The 12,138-nt window shown below is 43.8% G+C and overlaps 1 protein-coding gene and 1 long non-coding RNA gene across 7 annotated transcripts in view; one reads left to right on the forward strand and one right to left on the reverse strand.

The window, feature by feature from the left end:
* ILDR2 (immunoglobulin like domain containing receptor 2) overlaps positions 1-12,138 on the forward strand; it is a 68,941-nt gene that overhangs the window by 38,712 nt on the left and 18,091 nt on the right. For 2 of the 6 annotated variants that reach the window (XR_009733202.1, XM_061399528.1), the window contains exons 4-6: positions 6,117-6,173; positions 9,518-9,664; positions 10,756-10,932. The exons of 1 other annotated variant lie outside the window; for it this stretch is intronic. Coding sequence is in view for 4 of the 5 variants with exons in the window: in XM_061399528.1 (XP_061255512.1) it covers positions 6,117-6,173; positions 9,518-9,664; positions 10,756-10,932 (381 nt within the window). In the remaining variant the exon portion in view is untranslated. The remainder of the gene's footprint in view (positions 1-6,116; positions 6,174-9,517; positions 9,665-10,755; positions 10,933-12,138) is intronic. 3 more of the 6 variants (XM_061399544.1, XM_061399536.1, XM_061399554.1) reach the window with 3 other exon arrangements.
* LOC133237520 (uncharacterized) lies at positions 1,995-6,838 on the reverse strand. Its single transcript, XR_009733232.1, has 2 exons — positions 3,003-6,838; positions 1,995-2,087 (listed from the first exon to the last, which is right to left on the reverse strand). It is a non-coding gene; the product is annotated as an uncharacterized LOC133237520 (long non-coding RNA).

A 12,138-nucleotide genomic window follows, 5' to 3' on the forward strand; every position in this document is an offset into this window, starting at 1 on the left:
GTGTCAGAACACCATCAAGATGTTGTTTTAAACAGTCTCTGGGGAAACCCAGCTTTTGTGTTTTACCCATCATATCTGTGTTGATAGCACAGTTGGTAAAGAATCTGCCTGCAATGCTGGAGACCCTGGTTCCATTCCTGGGTCAGGAAGATGCACTGGAGAAAGGATAGGCTACCCACTCCAGTATTCTTGGGCTTCCCTTGTGCCTCAGCTGGTAAAGAATCCACCTGCAATGTGGGAGACCTGGGTTTGATCCCTGGGTTGGGAAGATCCTCTGGAGAAGGGAAAGGCTACCCACTCCAGTATTCTGGCCTGGAGAATTCCATGGACTGTGTAGTCCGTGAGGTCGCAAAGAGTAGGACACATTGGAGCGGCTTTCACTTTCATGTATATCCCTCAGTGATTGCAAGCACATGATCTCTAGGTTTTATAGCCCCCAAACATATTTTATATGGCTTGCCCAATGCTTTTTAACAATTTATGAATCAGTTGCCAACATCTGAAAATCGGGATTTTTTACATAAAAATCTGAGGTCTGGCTAATCTTGAAAAATAGGAAGATTTGCAACCTTGAAGACACATTTCTGTGAGGTAACAATAGTCTAGAGGTGGGTAGGAGCAGCCCCTACAGACACAATATGCTGTTTGCCATACCCTTAACTGCTGTTGGTTGTATTACAGAAGGGCAGCTGCACTTGATTGCATTACCTACTGGAGAGTTGAGTTTGAAACTCTAATCATTAAGTATCAGATTGGAGAGTAGAAAATGTTATGGATGGGGTGACCATATAAATAATTGTCCAAATTAGAAGACTTTGAAATTAAAAAGGGGTGTTCTTAATAATTACATGAGGCATAAACCAGGACTGTCCTAGACAAACCAAGATGTAAGGTCTCCCTATTTATGGATCTCTTCCTCAACTATTTCACTTGACTAATGAGAAAACTGAACCCTAGAAAGAAGAAGGAATTTGCCTGTTAACGGTCAGCAAGTAAACTCTTGGCAAAGCTGCCTTTATTACCCTGATTCCCAGTCTACTACTTTCTCCAATAGAACATGCTCTATATAACAGGTGTGAGCACCATATCCTCCTTCAATTTTTTATAATGATTTTGTATTTATAGTTAATGATTATCATGTAGCTAATTTTCTGTGAGAAACTGTATACAAATCAATAGCTTATATCATCGGTAACATTTCTATTATGAATGTAATTAATGATTTGGGCTATAGCACATAAAAGGATGTTTAAAACATTGGTAGGCTTGAGAACTAGAGAGTAAACACAATAAATGTCTCATTTTACTAGACATGATAAGAAATATATTTAGAAGTGCTAATGGTCCATATTTAAAAAAAAAAACCTTAAGTATCTGATAACTGTCTTGATAAAAAGCAAAGTATATTGACTTTTTAATCATTGGCTGTTGCCTGGTAATTAATACTAATTATTCCTTTAAGAGATGTCTAAGATCCTAAATTCCCAAATCCTTGACCTTGTCTGTTACCTTGTTGATTTCCAAGAAATATTTGTCCACAAATCACTCCATAGGAGACCAATGGATGTTCTTCATCACTTGCCTCTCATAGGGAACTGGACTGCACCACATGTAAGCTTTACCGTTACCTCTCAGCCTTTCATGAAGGCTGAGGCCAAAGGCTAGTCAGAGAACTCTTCTTCAAGATGCCATTTTCCAGTGACCTACTTGGGCCCTACTTGTCTTTCCAAGAAACTTTGCAAGCAGCAGACTGCTCTTACCATGTCAGCTGCACAAGAAGGAAGATAGAAAGAAGGAAACCCTTCTTGCCAAAACCTAAAACAGCTAAGCTAGTGGCCCACTCCATGCTTCATTTTCCTGGGAATGTACTCTGGTCCTGATTAACTTTTCAAATGTGGGACCATGCAGGAGACATGACCAGGACACATTTCACTACACTGGCCTGGTATAGTTGAGGAGAGCCAAGAAAAATAAAGTGAGCAAAGAGTCCTCTCACCTGACTCCCTTGCACCTTGCCTCTGCTGCAACGTCTTCCTCTAGTCCTGGAAGAGCTCCTGTTTTCTTTGACTTTTGTCAGAGCTGCTTTTCTGTGGAGTGATTTGATAGAGGAGAGGATCAGTGACCAACTATGTCCTTTAGACACAAAATATAAGCCACATACATGGGTAACTTTTTCTTTAACACACCTCAACAGGAAAAGTTGTCTTCTAAGTGAGCCAGAGAGACCAGACGCCTGGAGTTGTGCTTTGTAATAGTGATGAGCCTTTGAAGCATTAATATTTTGGCTACATTGATACAAGTGAAAATATTATGAAGCTAATTCCATATTTTTTTTAATTTAAACAACATACCTTTTTATTTACAATAAAGCCAATTGAAACAGCTACAAAAGGAAATCTTTCAAACAAAACACAAATTTACCAAGATAGAACTTATTTTCAACAAACACATTTTTCCATAATATAACTTTACAAAGTTTTTCATATGAATTGTTTCATGCCTCCTCCCCTAGAACGTGTACAGGATGCAACCCTTTCCCTAAATGGTGGGGGGCAGGGTGGATAGAATGTACAGATGCATACATACAGGATGCTTCATAGGCACGAGACATCTCTGCAAGGATTCACAGAAACTCATAACAATGGTCACCTCTAGAGATGGGTCCTGAGAAGCTGGGGTCAGAAGTGAGAAGCCCACTTGGCACTGCATGCCATTTTATACTTTTTAAATGTCGAATTCCATGAATACAGTTTTAACTTTAACAAAAATGGGATCATACTCTACACTGTATTATAATCTCTATGTTATATGATGTTACAAGCATCTTTCCTCATTAACACTCCATCATGTATAGATTCTACATCTTAGCTTTATGGCTTTAACAATTCTGTTAGTAAAGATATAATAACTGTGTGTGATCCCACCAAACTTGGCTAATCATTTGAATTCTCCCTGGCAATTCCATCAGGCTTCCTTCGATATATCCTGAATTATGTACTTACTTTATGCCAGGCCCTGGTGGCTCAGATGGTGAAGAATCTGACTGCAGTGCAGGAGACCTGGGTTCAATTCTTGGGTTAGGAAGATCCCCTGGAGAAGGTAATGGCTGTCTACTCCAGTATTATTGCCTGGAGAATTCCATGGACAGAGGAGCCTGGTGGGCTATAGTCCATGGAGACGCAGAGTTAGACACAACTGAGCAACTAACACTTTTACCTTTCACTTTGTGCCAGGCACTATATTATATATATACATAATATATATAATAAATGTACGACTCATTGAGTCCTATCAACAATTCTATGAGGCAGGTACCATGAATATGCCTATTTTATAAAATTTAAAACACAAAACTGAAGCTTAGAAAGATTAAATAACTTGTCTAAGGTCATAAGGTCACACATTCTAAAATCCATGCTCTCTTAACTTCTTTTTGTCCTAGATTGAACCCATTCAATCTAGGAGAGACAACTCTCCAAGACTGAGTTTATCAGTTCCTTAATTGACCTCAAAGCAGTAGTGTTGCTTGAATACATTTTTATGTGGTTTCAACAGTGAGAAAAAGAATGGTGAACCGGGCGCTTCACCACACAAGATAAGTCTACAACATTAATAATTCATCTCTTCCACAGCTGATGAAAATTATGCATAGCACATTTTACTTTACAAATTACAAAGTCTCTAAAGTATATGTGCTTGTGAAAAATATATCGAACAGTCCATTCAGGTAATACACAAACATTAATTACAATATTAAAAATTTTTAAACATGCCTATGTACAAAGTTGGGGCTTCCCAGGTGGCACTAGTGATAAACAGCCAGCCTGCCAATGCAGGAGACAAGAGATGGCAGGTTTGATCCCTGGATCAGGAAGATCCCCTGGAAAAGGGAATGGAAACCCACTCTCAGATTCTTGCCTGGAGAATCACATGGACAGAGGAGCCTGGCAGGCTACAGTCCACAGAGTCTCAAAGAGTTGGACACAACTGAAGTGACTTAGTATGCACCCATGTACAAAGTTAGTTGTTCCATCAGTAGGGTCAATGATCCATGTAGGATTGACAGTTAAGACACCTTTTTTCCCCAACTGCCACAGATTACTCACTAATGAAACTGTGAGATATATCAGTTCAGTTCAGTCGCTCAGTCATGTCCAGCTCTTTGCGACCGCATGGACTGCAGCATGCCAGGCTTCCCTGTCCATCACCAACTCTCAGAGCTTGCTCAAACTCATGTCCATGGAGTTGGTGATGCCATCCAACCATCTCATCCTCTGTCGTCCCCTTCTCCTCCCACCTTCAATCTTTCCCAGCATCAGGGTCTTTCCAGTGAGTCAGTTCTTCGCATCAGGTGGTCAAAGTATTGGAGTTTCAGCTTCAGCATCAGTCCTTCCAATGAATATTCAGGACTGATTTCCTTTAAGATTGACTGGTTGGATCTCCATGCAGTCCAGCGGACTCTCAGGAGTCTCTCCACCACCACAGATACTTTTCCTTTATGGAAGAGGTAAGCATTTTTTCAACTTTATGATCAGTGTATGTTTGTGTTAGTCGCTCAGTCGTGTCTGACTCTTTGCAACCACATGGACTGTAGCCTGCTAGGCTCCTCTGTCCGTGGGATTTTCCAGGCAAGAATGCTGGAGTGGATTGTCATTTCCTCCTCCAGGGCATCTTCCCAACCCAGTAATAGAAGTTCGGTCTCCTGCATTGGCAGGCGAATTCTTTACCATTTGAGTCACCAGGGAAGCCAGCAGCAGTTACCAAATCAACTGGAGAGCTTTTAATCATAGCATTCGTTTCATTTCTTAGAGCTTTATGAACTACCTCTCCAGCTTGACTTGCTAGGGTTACTGCATAACCAATGCATTCAAGAAAAAAGCCAAGAATCAGCCATGTCCTTTTGCAGGAGGACATGAGGCTGGGACCCCCCTAGCAGGCTCCAATGCTGGGCTCTTCCAGAGGGAGAACTAATTTCAACTTAAAAAAAAAAAAAAAGAGCTATTTTAATGCTATTACTGGAAATGCTAAAATTGCCAGTTACTCACATTAATTTCTACTGGACAGAGCTATTCTATAGGCATATGTCATGCCCATAAATGAAGTCAGATTCAGTTGCAGGCTTAGGAATCATAGTGACCTTTGCCGCCACAAGTCTGAAATGAGTCGAGTTTGCAACTAGTTTGCTACTAGTTGTCACCTAGTAGAACTTGTTTATTAACAAGGCTCCATGGGATAGAACCTGGTAGGGGCAGAAGTTCTATCCTGGCCTTTACATTTACCTGGATATGAGAACATGGTGGAAGATTCAGCCCTTCTTTCTGTATAAATCAGGCCAGTTTTTTTAAAAGACTAATCTCCTTCCCCACATCTTCTAGGGTGCTGTTTCTTGCACAGCTCTTTGCTTCCCAGAGTCCTGAGCGGCACCTGTTCTGACACCAGCCCTTAAGTTTTTGTGCTGTATCATGCAGAAGGCACTTGGTCCCATGCCACGCCAGCTGTGGGTGCCATATGGAAGATCCATACCATATACATTGTACAGAATGTTTCTGAAGCCAGAAGGAATGTTGAAGTATGTGTAACTGATCTAGCTGTATCTTTTCCTTCCCTTTGAAAATTTTAATCATTGACATATCTTTAGTCTATAAATAGAATCATGTAGGGAGATAATTCTGAGTTAAAACAAAGTATGTACTTTTGTTTTTATATGGACATGGGGCTGTATATAGATGTATGAAGATGTAGGTTGACCCTTTAGATACAGATGTGTTTGACTTTTCAATAAAATATGTGGATGTATAAATGAATGGAGATGGTATGTATCAAGCAGGATTTTTTTTGTATTTGAAGCAAAGATCTCCTCCTTCTATAATAGTTGGAAAGAAAGTTCTGTTTCTGCTTCTGCCTGGTCTAGGTGCAGAGTTCTCCTAAATGGCTGCCGAGGATTGATGGAGAAGGTCATGGTCTTGACTGAGCCCAGCCTTGGTGATGTGCCTTTCATCACTGAAATAGCAGGGATCAGTGGCCACATGTAGGGATGGTACCAACTGAAGCCAGGCTTCAGGCTGTATTTGCCTTTGGAGTAACCGCTTTTCTTCTTTTCCTTCCACCTCTTCTAGGCAGAACAGGGCTGCTTGCTGATCTCTTGCCCAGTTTTGCTGTGGAGATTATGCCAGGTATTCAGTCATTTAACTCTGTATTTGCTTAATTTGCTATCCCTCCATCTGTCTTGCTTCTGCATTAGTTACTAATTGCTCCTTTAACTTATTTGCACATTTGTCTATATATGTCTGTGGTATTTTCCAGGATGAACTAAGCCCATTGGAAGAGCCTTCAAATTGTATTTCTTCTGTTACTAGGCCCTAAAAGAATAATGGTAGTTAAAAACAGGCTGAGGCGGGGCCCAGGCCTTCTGTGTCAGCGGTGCGGGCCCTGTGACAGTCTCAGAATCTTGGTTGCACCCAGTTGCTGTAAAGTGTCTTTAATGGAGTTGTTATTTATCTGCATTTGTGTTCCCTAAGTTTCATGTTTGAAAGTGAAAGTGGACGTTGCTCAGTCATGTCCAACTCTTTGCAACCCCATGGACTATACAGTCCATGGAATTCTCCAGGCCAGAACACTGGAGTGGGTAGCCTTTCCCTTCTCCAGGGGATCTTCCCAACCGAGGGATCAAACCCAGGTCTCCCGCACTGCAGGCGGATTCGTTACCAGCTGAGCCACAAGGGAAGCCCAAGAATATTGGAGTGGGTAGCCTATCCCTTCTCCAGCAGATCTTCCCGACCCAGGAATCAAACTGGGATCTCCCACATTGCAGGCAGATTCTTTACCAACTGAGCTATCAGGGAAGCCCAAGTTTAATGTTTACCCATTCATCACTGTACAACCATGTTACTTGGAATTGCCTTTTATAACTTTATCAAAACATTTTTTCAAACCTTATGAATGCTATGTACTCCTCCTACCTTGAAAAATACACATTTACAGGTCTATATTGCATTGTATACGGTCTATATTGCTTTCGAAGAAGGCAATGGTACCCCACTCCAGTACTCTTGCCTGGAAAATCCCATGGATGGAGGAGCCTGGTGGGCTTCAGTCCATGGGGTCACTAAGAGTTGGACACAACTGAGCTTCACTTTCACTTTTCACTTTCACGCATTGGAGAAGGAAATGGCAACCCACTCCAGTGTTCTTGCCTGGAGAATCCCAGGGACGGCGGAGCCTAGTGGGCTGCCGTCTGTGGGGTCGCACAGAGTCGGACACTACTGAAGCGACTTAGCAGCAGCAGCATATTGCTTTGTATACAATAACAAAGCAATTACAAAGCAATAACAAAGCAATTTAGGACTTTTTGACCTCCTAAATCCCTGGGGTCCATGGACCCTGTCAAGGACACCTGCAGCAAATGCACACCTCTGTCTTTTTATGTAGTGTCTGTTGAACATATCAGCTAGACAGTCAGCAATGCTGCACTATAGTCCATCATGGAAGGAGCTCAGAGGGAAACAAGAATGAACTATGGGAGAGGACATATCCAAACACAGAAAGTAGAAAAGGGTGAGATTCAGTTGTGCTTTGGAGGGCTTCTGCCAAAGCGTTAAGAGCTGACTAATAATTGAGAGCAACAGAAAGATACAAAATAATCCTGGTGATTGTTTTAGACTTGATTCAAGTTTTGAGAACTATCCAGAGTCCTCACAGTTGAGCTTCACTCTTCTGTGAAATCTCCAGATCCTTCCCCATTAGCTGGTTAACCCAAATACAGACATTCTTCTTACTGATGTTGATCCCAAGATCACAAATAGACATTTCTTTGTGATCTGCCTTATCCAGAGTTCAGTCAATTTGTACTCATTTTTTTCATCACAAAAAAACCCACAATGTTACACTGCATTGCTTCAAACTAGATGTTGCATCCCCGAGTCCCAAGGAAAAGTTACTGTATTTCTCATATCTGGTCCTGGCCCTCCGAATTTCCCCCCTTCTGACTCCAAGAATCCTTTCATGGCTAACATTTTTTGTTTCTCCAAGGCAACCTGGCAGTCTTTAATCCTTGACTGCCTGACCCCAGTTGTAGCTACCATACCACACAGCTCTTCTAGTCCTCAGGGCCCATATCTATCTCAGGTCACATTGTCTTGTTATGTTAGTGCAAAGGCAATGCCAAAGCCTTCAACTATCTACTGTCCTCAGCAAGAAGCTCTTCCAGAACATTCTGGCCTTCTCACTTCCGCCCTGAAGAGAGGGTGACCTGGTTAATTTGAGTGTATTTCTGTTGGGTGAGTGAAGAGGGACACTTAGGAAATCTAAGTTGTGTGTTTTCTCTGAGAAAATTATGTTCTAAGCAAAGGTCAAATAACTTTATCATTATCACAAAACCCTTTATCTAACCAAAATGTCATATTCTCAAGCTCCAAATGAATGTCCTATTTTGTTGAAGAAATATTTAATAACTAAAATGCAAACAAAATAATGTATACTTGAAGTTTGTTGCAAAGGGATTTTTGGTAGATGGTTTTCAATCAAAATGAATTGCTTTAATCTTTTGCTTTGAAAGGAAATCATGGCTCATTCCAGTCCGTCCCAGGCCCCAGCAGGACATTAGGTCTTATAGCCAAGTCCCAAAAGCATGACATCAAGTCCCTCGAGGGCCACAGTCATTTTTCTCTAAGTCAAATGGAATTTGTTGCCTTTCTCTTTATCTGTTGGATAGGCAAATGAATTAAATTCATGTTCACTCTCTGGCAGAGCTGTGAAAATAGCTGACGTTAACAAACATGGTCAGATATACACATTAGCCTTGCCAGTCATCACAGCCTAAGTCACTTTAGTCCGTGGTTGTGCTGGCTATGTAGCATGGTCAGCCTGCCTGTGATCAAACCATTCTTAGGGGACAGGGACAGCATTTCTCTACCAGAGCCTATGTCTCTAGTGTTTTCAAGGAAATGGTTTTAATCTCAGCTCTGATGCTGAGCACAGGAAAGGTGTCAAGAGGCGATCAGCAGGGAAAGCAGATGGCTACATAAGGGACCTGGACCGCCTACAGGTATTCTGATTTAGACCACACAGACATGGAGAGCTTTTCTCAGGACTTACACTATTAAGGGATAAGATTAAGTTGACTACCAAAGATATGTATTCATGGAAATCACCACTTTATAGCTCAGCAAGCAAAGTCCCCTGTCCCCAGCCAGGAATTTCTCTGCTCTTGTCCCCTACCTCTTCTGACACCACAATCAATAAGGTAAGCCCTTTCCTTGGGGAGGGGCCCTGAAAGTGCTCCTAGCACTTTGTATTGGACATTATGTGTGCTCAGTATGACCTGGGTAACCGTCCCTGCCCTCCACACCGCAGCCCTGGGATGGTCTGCACCTCTCAGCCTCAGAACCCCTCCTGAGTCTGGGGGCTCTGCGCCCTGTTACAGGGTGCCTTCTTCCCCAGGCTGCTCCCACTCTTGCTCTCACGGGGAGACCCAGCAGGGGGCTGCCACGAGTGTGGGTTTCTCTGTGCATCCTTCCAGAGTGGGTGTTTGTTGGTCTGGTGATCCTGGGAGTCTTCCTCTTCTTCGTCTTGGTGGGGATCTGCTGGTGCCAGTGCTGCCCTCATAGCTGCTGTTGCTACATCCGCTGCCCGTGTTGCCCAGACTCCTGCTGCTGCCCTCAGGCCTGTGAGTAACGTGACGCATGGGGAGACACAGAATGACCAAAAGAAACGTCACCTTTCCATCAGACAGCGGTGTGCCCTGAGCGCCTTGTCGGCCACCTTTCCTTCCACCGCAAAACGGATCATTCCAGACTGTCCTCCCCTGGGAGGCCCTGACTTTCTGAGATGACATTCCTGTTTGCCTTCCCACACACAGGCGCCTCTCCATGCTTGTGACCCACACTAACCACCCCTGCATTTGGAATTCTCTTTAACACTATTGATGAAAGGAAGGGCAGGTTCAGGACGGTGAGGTTGTGGGTTAAGGCTTTTGCCCTCTCCTTGGGCATCCAAACTAGAGAAAACTTTCTCTGGCCATGCCTCTCACATGCAGAGAACTCTTCTTTTTACCAGCAGCATGTTCAAAGTACAGCCTTTGGGTCCCCTCTAGCCACAGATGAGTTTTATTTACTGCTGTGACAAAATAGTCCACAAAGGGACTAGTCCTCATTTGGGATTCACAATTTTACCTCCCTAGCCAAGCCCATATAGGCATTAAGTTTAGAACCCCTGCCATAAACATCTTGACGGAGAGAGACACAATATATGTCTTTAGTATCCTCAGGAACACAGCGGTTTCTGTGAGGTGGCAGGTTATTTGCTCTGCTTTTGAATTCTAATAGCAGGGCCATGTGTCAGCGCTTTGCTGGCTTTGCCTCTCTAGAAGAGGTTAGGATCGTCTTGGAAGCAACCCTGGGCAGTGCCAGTGCTAGGCCTCCTACAGAGGGCTGAGGCAGCCTGCAGACAGGGTGGTTAAGAGTGGGCTGCTGCTGTCACGGGAGGCTGCTGTGACAGCTCCCAGCACCACTGAATTACTCAGTTGCCAGGTACTACTGAACACTATAATCCCTTATGTCACTGCTGGAGGAGTCCAAGAGAGTGGGGGAGAGTGTTTCCAATGAATCAAGTCAGGCCTAGTGGAACACACACACATACACACGCAAGCCCGCGCATACATCCAGGAGCTCCCTTAAGCGCATCTTCAGGGATTTTTGGTGTGAGGGTTGTGGAGGGTGGAACGATGTAATCTCTCTTGCTCTTCATCTCCCTCCACAGTGTATGAAGCAGGGAAAGCAGCAAAGGCCGGGTACCCTCCCTCTGTCTCCGGTGTCCCTGGCCCTTACTCCATCCCCTCTGTCCCCTTGGGAGGAGCCCCCTCATCTGGCATGCTGATGGACAAGCCGCATCCACCTCCCCTGGCACCAAGTGACTCCACTGGAGGAAGCCACAGTGGTAAATGCAGTTCCAGACTGTCCTGCCCCATGCTCCTGTCGGGCTTCCATTCTGATTCCTTGCTGATAAGAACCATCAGCTCAGTGATGCTTCCATGGACAATGATTATCTCCATTCTGGAAATGGGATCCTGACAGCTGTATCAGATATCTCCTGAAATGCATGTCAAGCTTGCCAAGGGCTGCAGGACATAGCTGCCCCTTGCTTTCTTCCTGGGCCTCACAATAACTAAAATCATAAGAAAAAGAGGCAAGGTACCCCCTGAATGTTGATCATTCCATTAATAAATGGTTATCTCTTATACCTAGTGCTCAGGACTTTACCGGGTACTCTGAGAACACCCAGAAGTGTAGGACATGGTTTGTCTAACCAGCAGTATGGCCCAGCCAGGGAAAGAGAACGGACTTTTACTAGACAGTTAGATGCTATAGTGATTGTACTGGGAGTTCAAAGAAGAAAGAGCTGGAATGCTTACAAAGTCTTCAGGGAGGAGGTGAGATTAGGGCTGGGCTTAGAGGACTGAGATGGATTAGGAAAGCACAGACACTCACAGACCAGCATAATGGAAACCCAGAGCTAAAAGAACAGTGTGTGTGTTTGACAGTGTCCAGCTTGTTGGTCTGACTGGAAGACCATGGAAGAATATGGTGGAGCCAGATTAGGCAGGGCCTTGGAACCCTCCAGAAGAGCCTGGGTTGGTGCCATAGTAAATGAGAACCCCTGTAGCCAGGCTCCTGAGCGGCGAGGTGACATGCTGACAAAGCTAGTGGTGAGTAGGACAGAGGAGAACCAGAGACCTTGAGCCGAGGTGTGATTGATATGTTTCAGGTGGGACATTATGATGCAGACAAAGGGAATTGAGTGGTAAATCTGAGAGATGCTTTGAAAGAGCAAGCAATTAGATGTTAGAAAACTTTAGAATGAGCCCAAGTTGTCTAGTGGTGTATATCCGAGACAGAGAAGAAATAACTGGTAAGGAGTTTCTTTGGATGATGATTAGCACCACTGAGGGCATGATAAATTTGTTGTTATAGGCAGTGGTAGAAGAGTATAGGTGGAGAAGGCAATGGCACCCCACTCCAGTACTCCTGCCTGGAAAATCCCATGGATGGAGGAGCCTGGTGGGCTGCAGTCTATGGGGTCGCTAAGAGTCGGACACGACTGACCGACTTCACTTTCACTTTTCATTTTCATGCATTGGAGAAG

The sequence above is a fragment of the Bos javanicus genome, chromosome 3 (genome assembly GCF_032452875.1).
Source record: "Bos javanicus breed banteng chromosome 3, ARS-OSU_banteng_1.0, whole genome shotgun sequence".
NCBI lineage: Eukaryota > Metazoa > Chordata > Mammalia > Artiodactyla > Bovidae > Bos > Bos javanicus.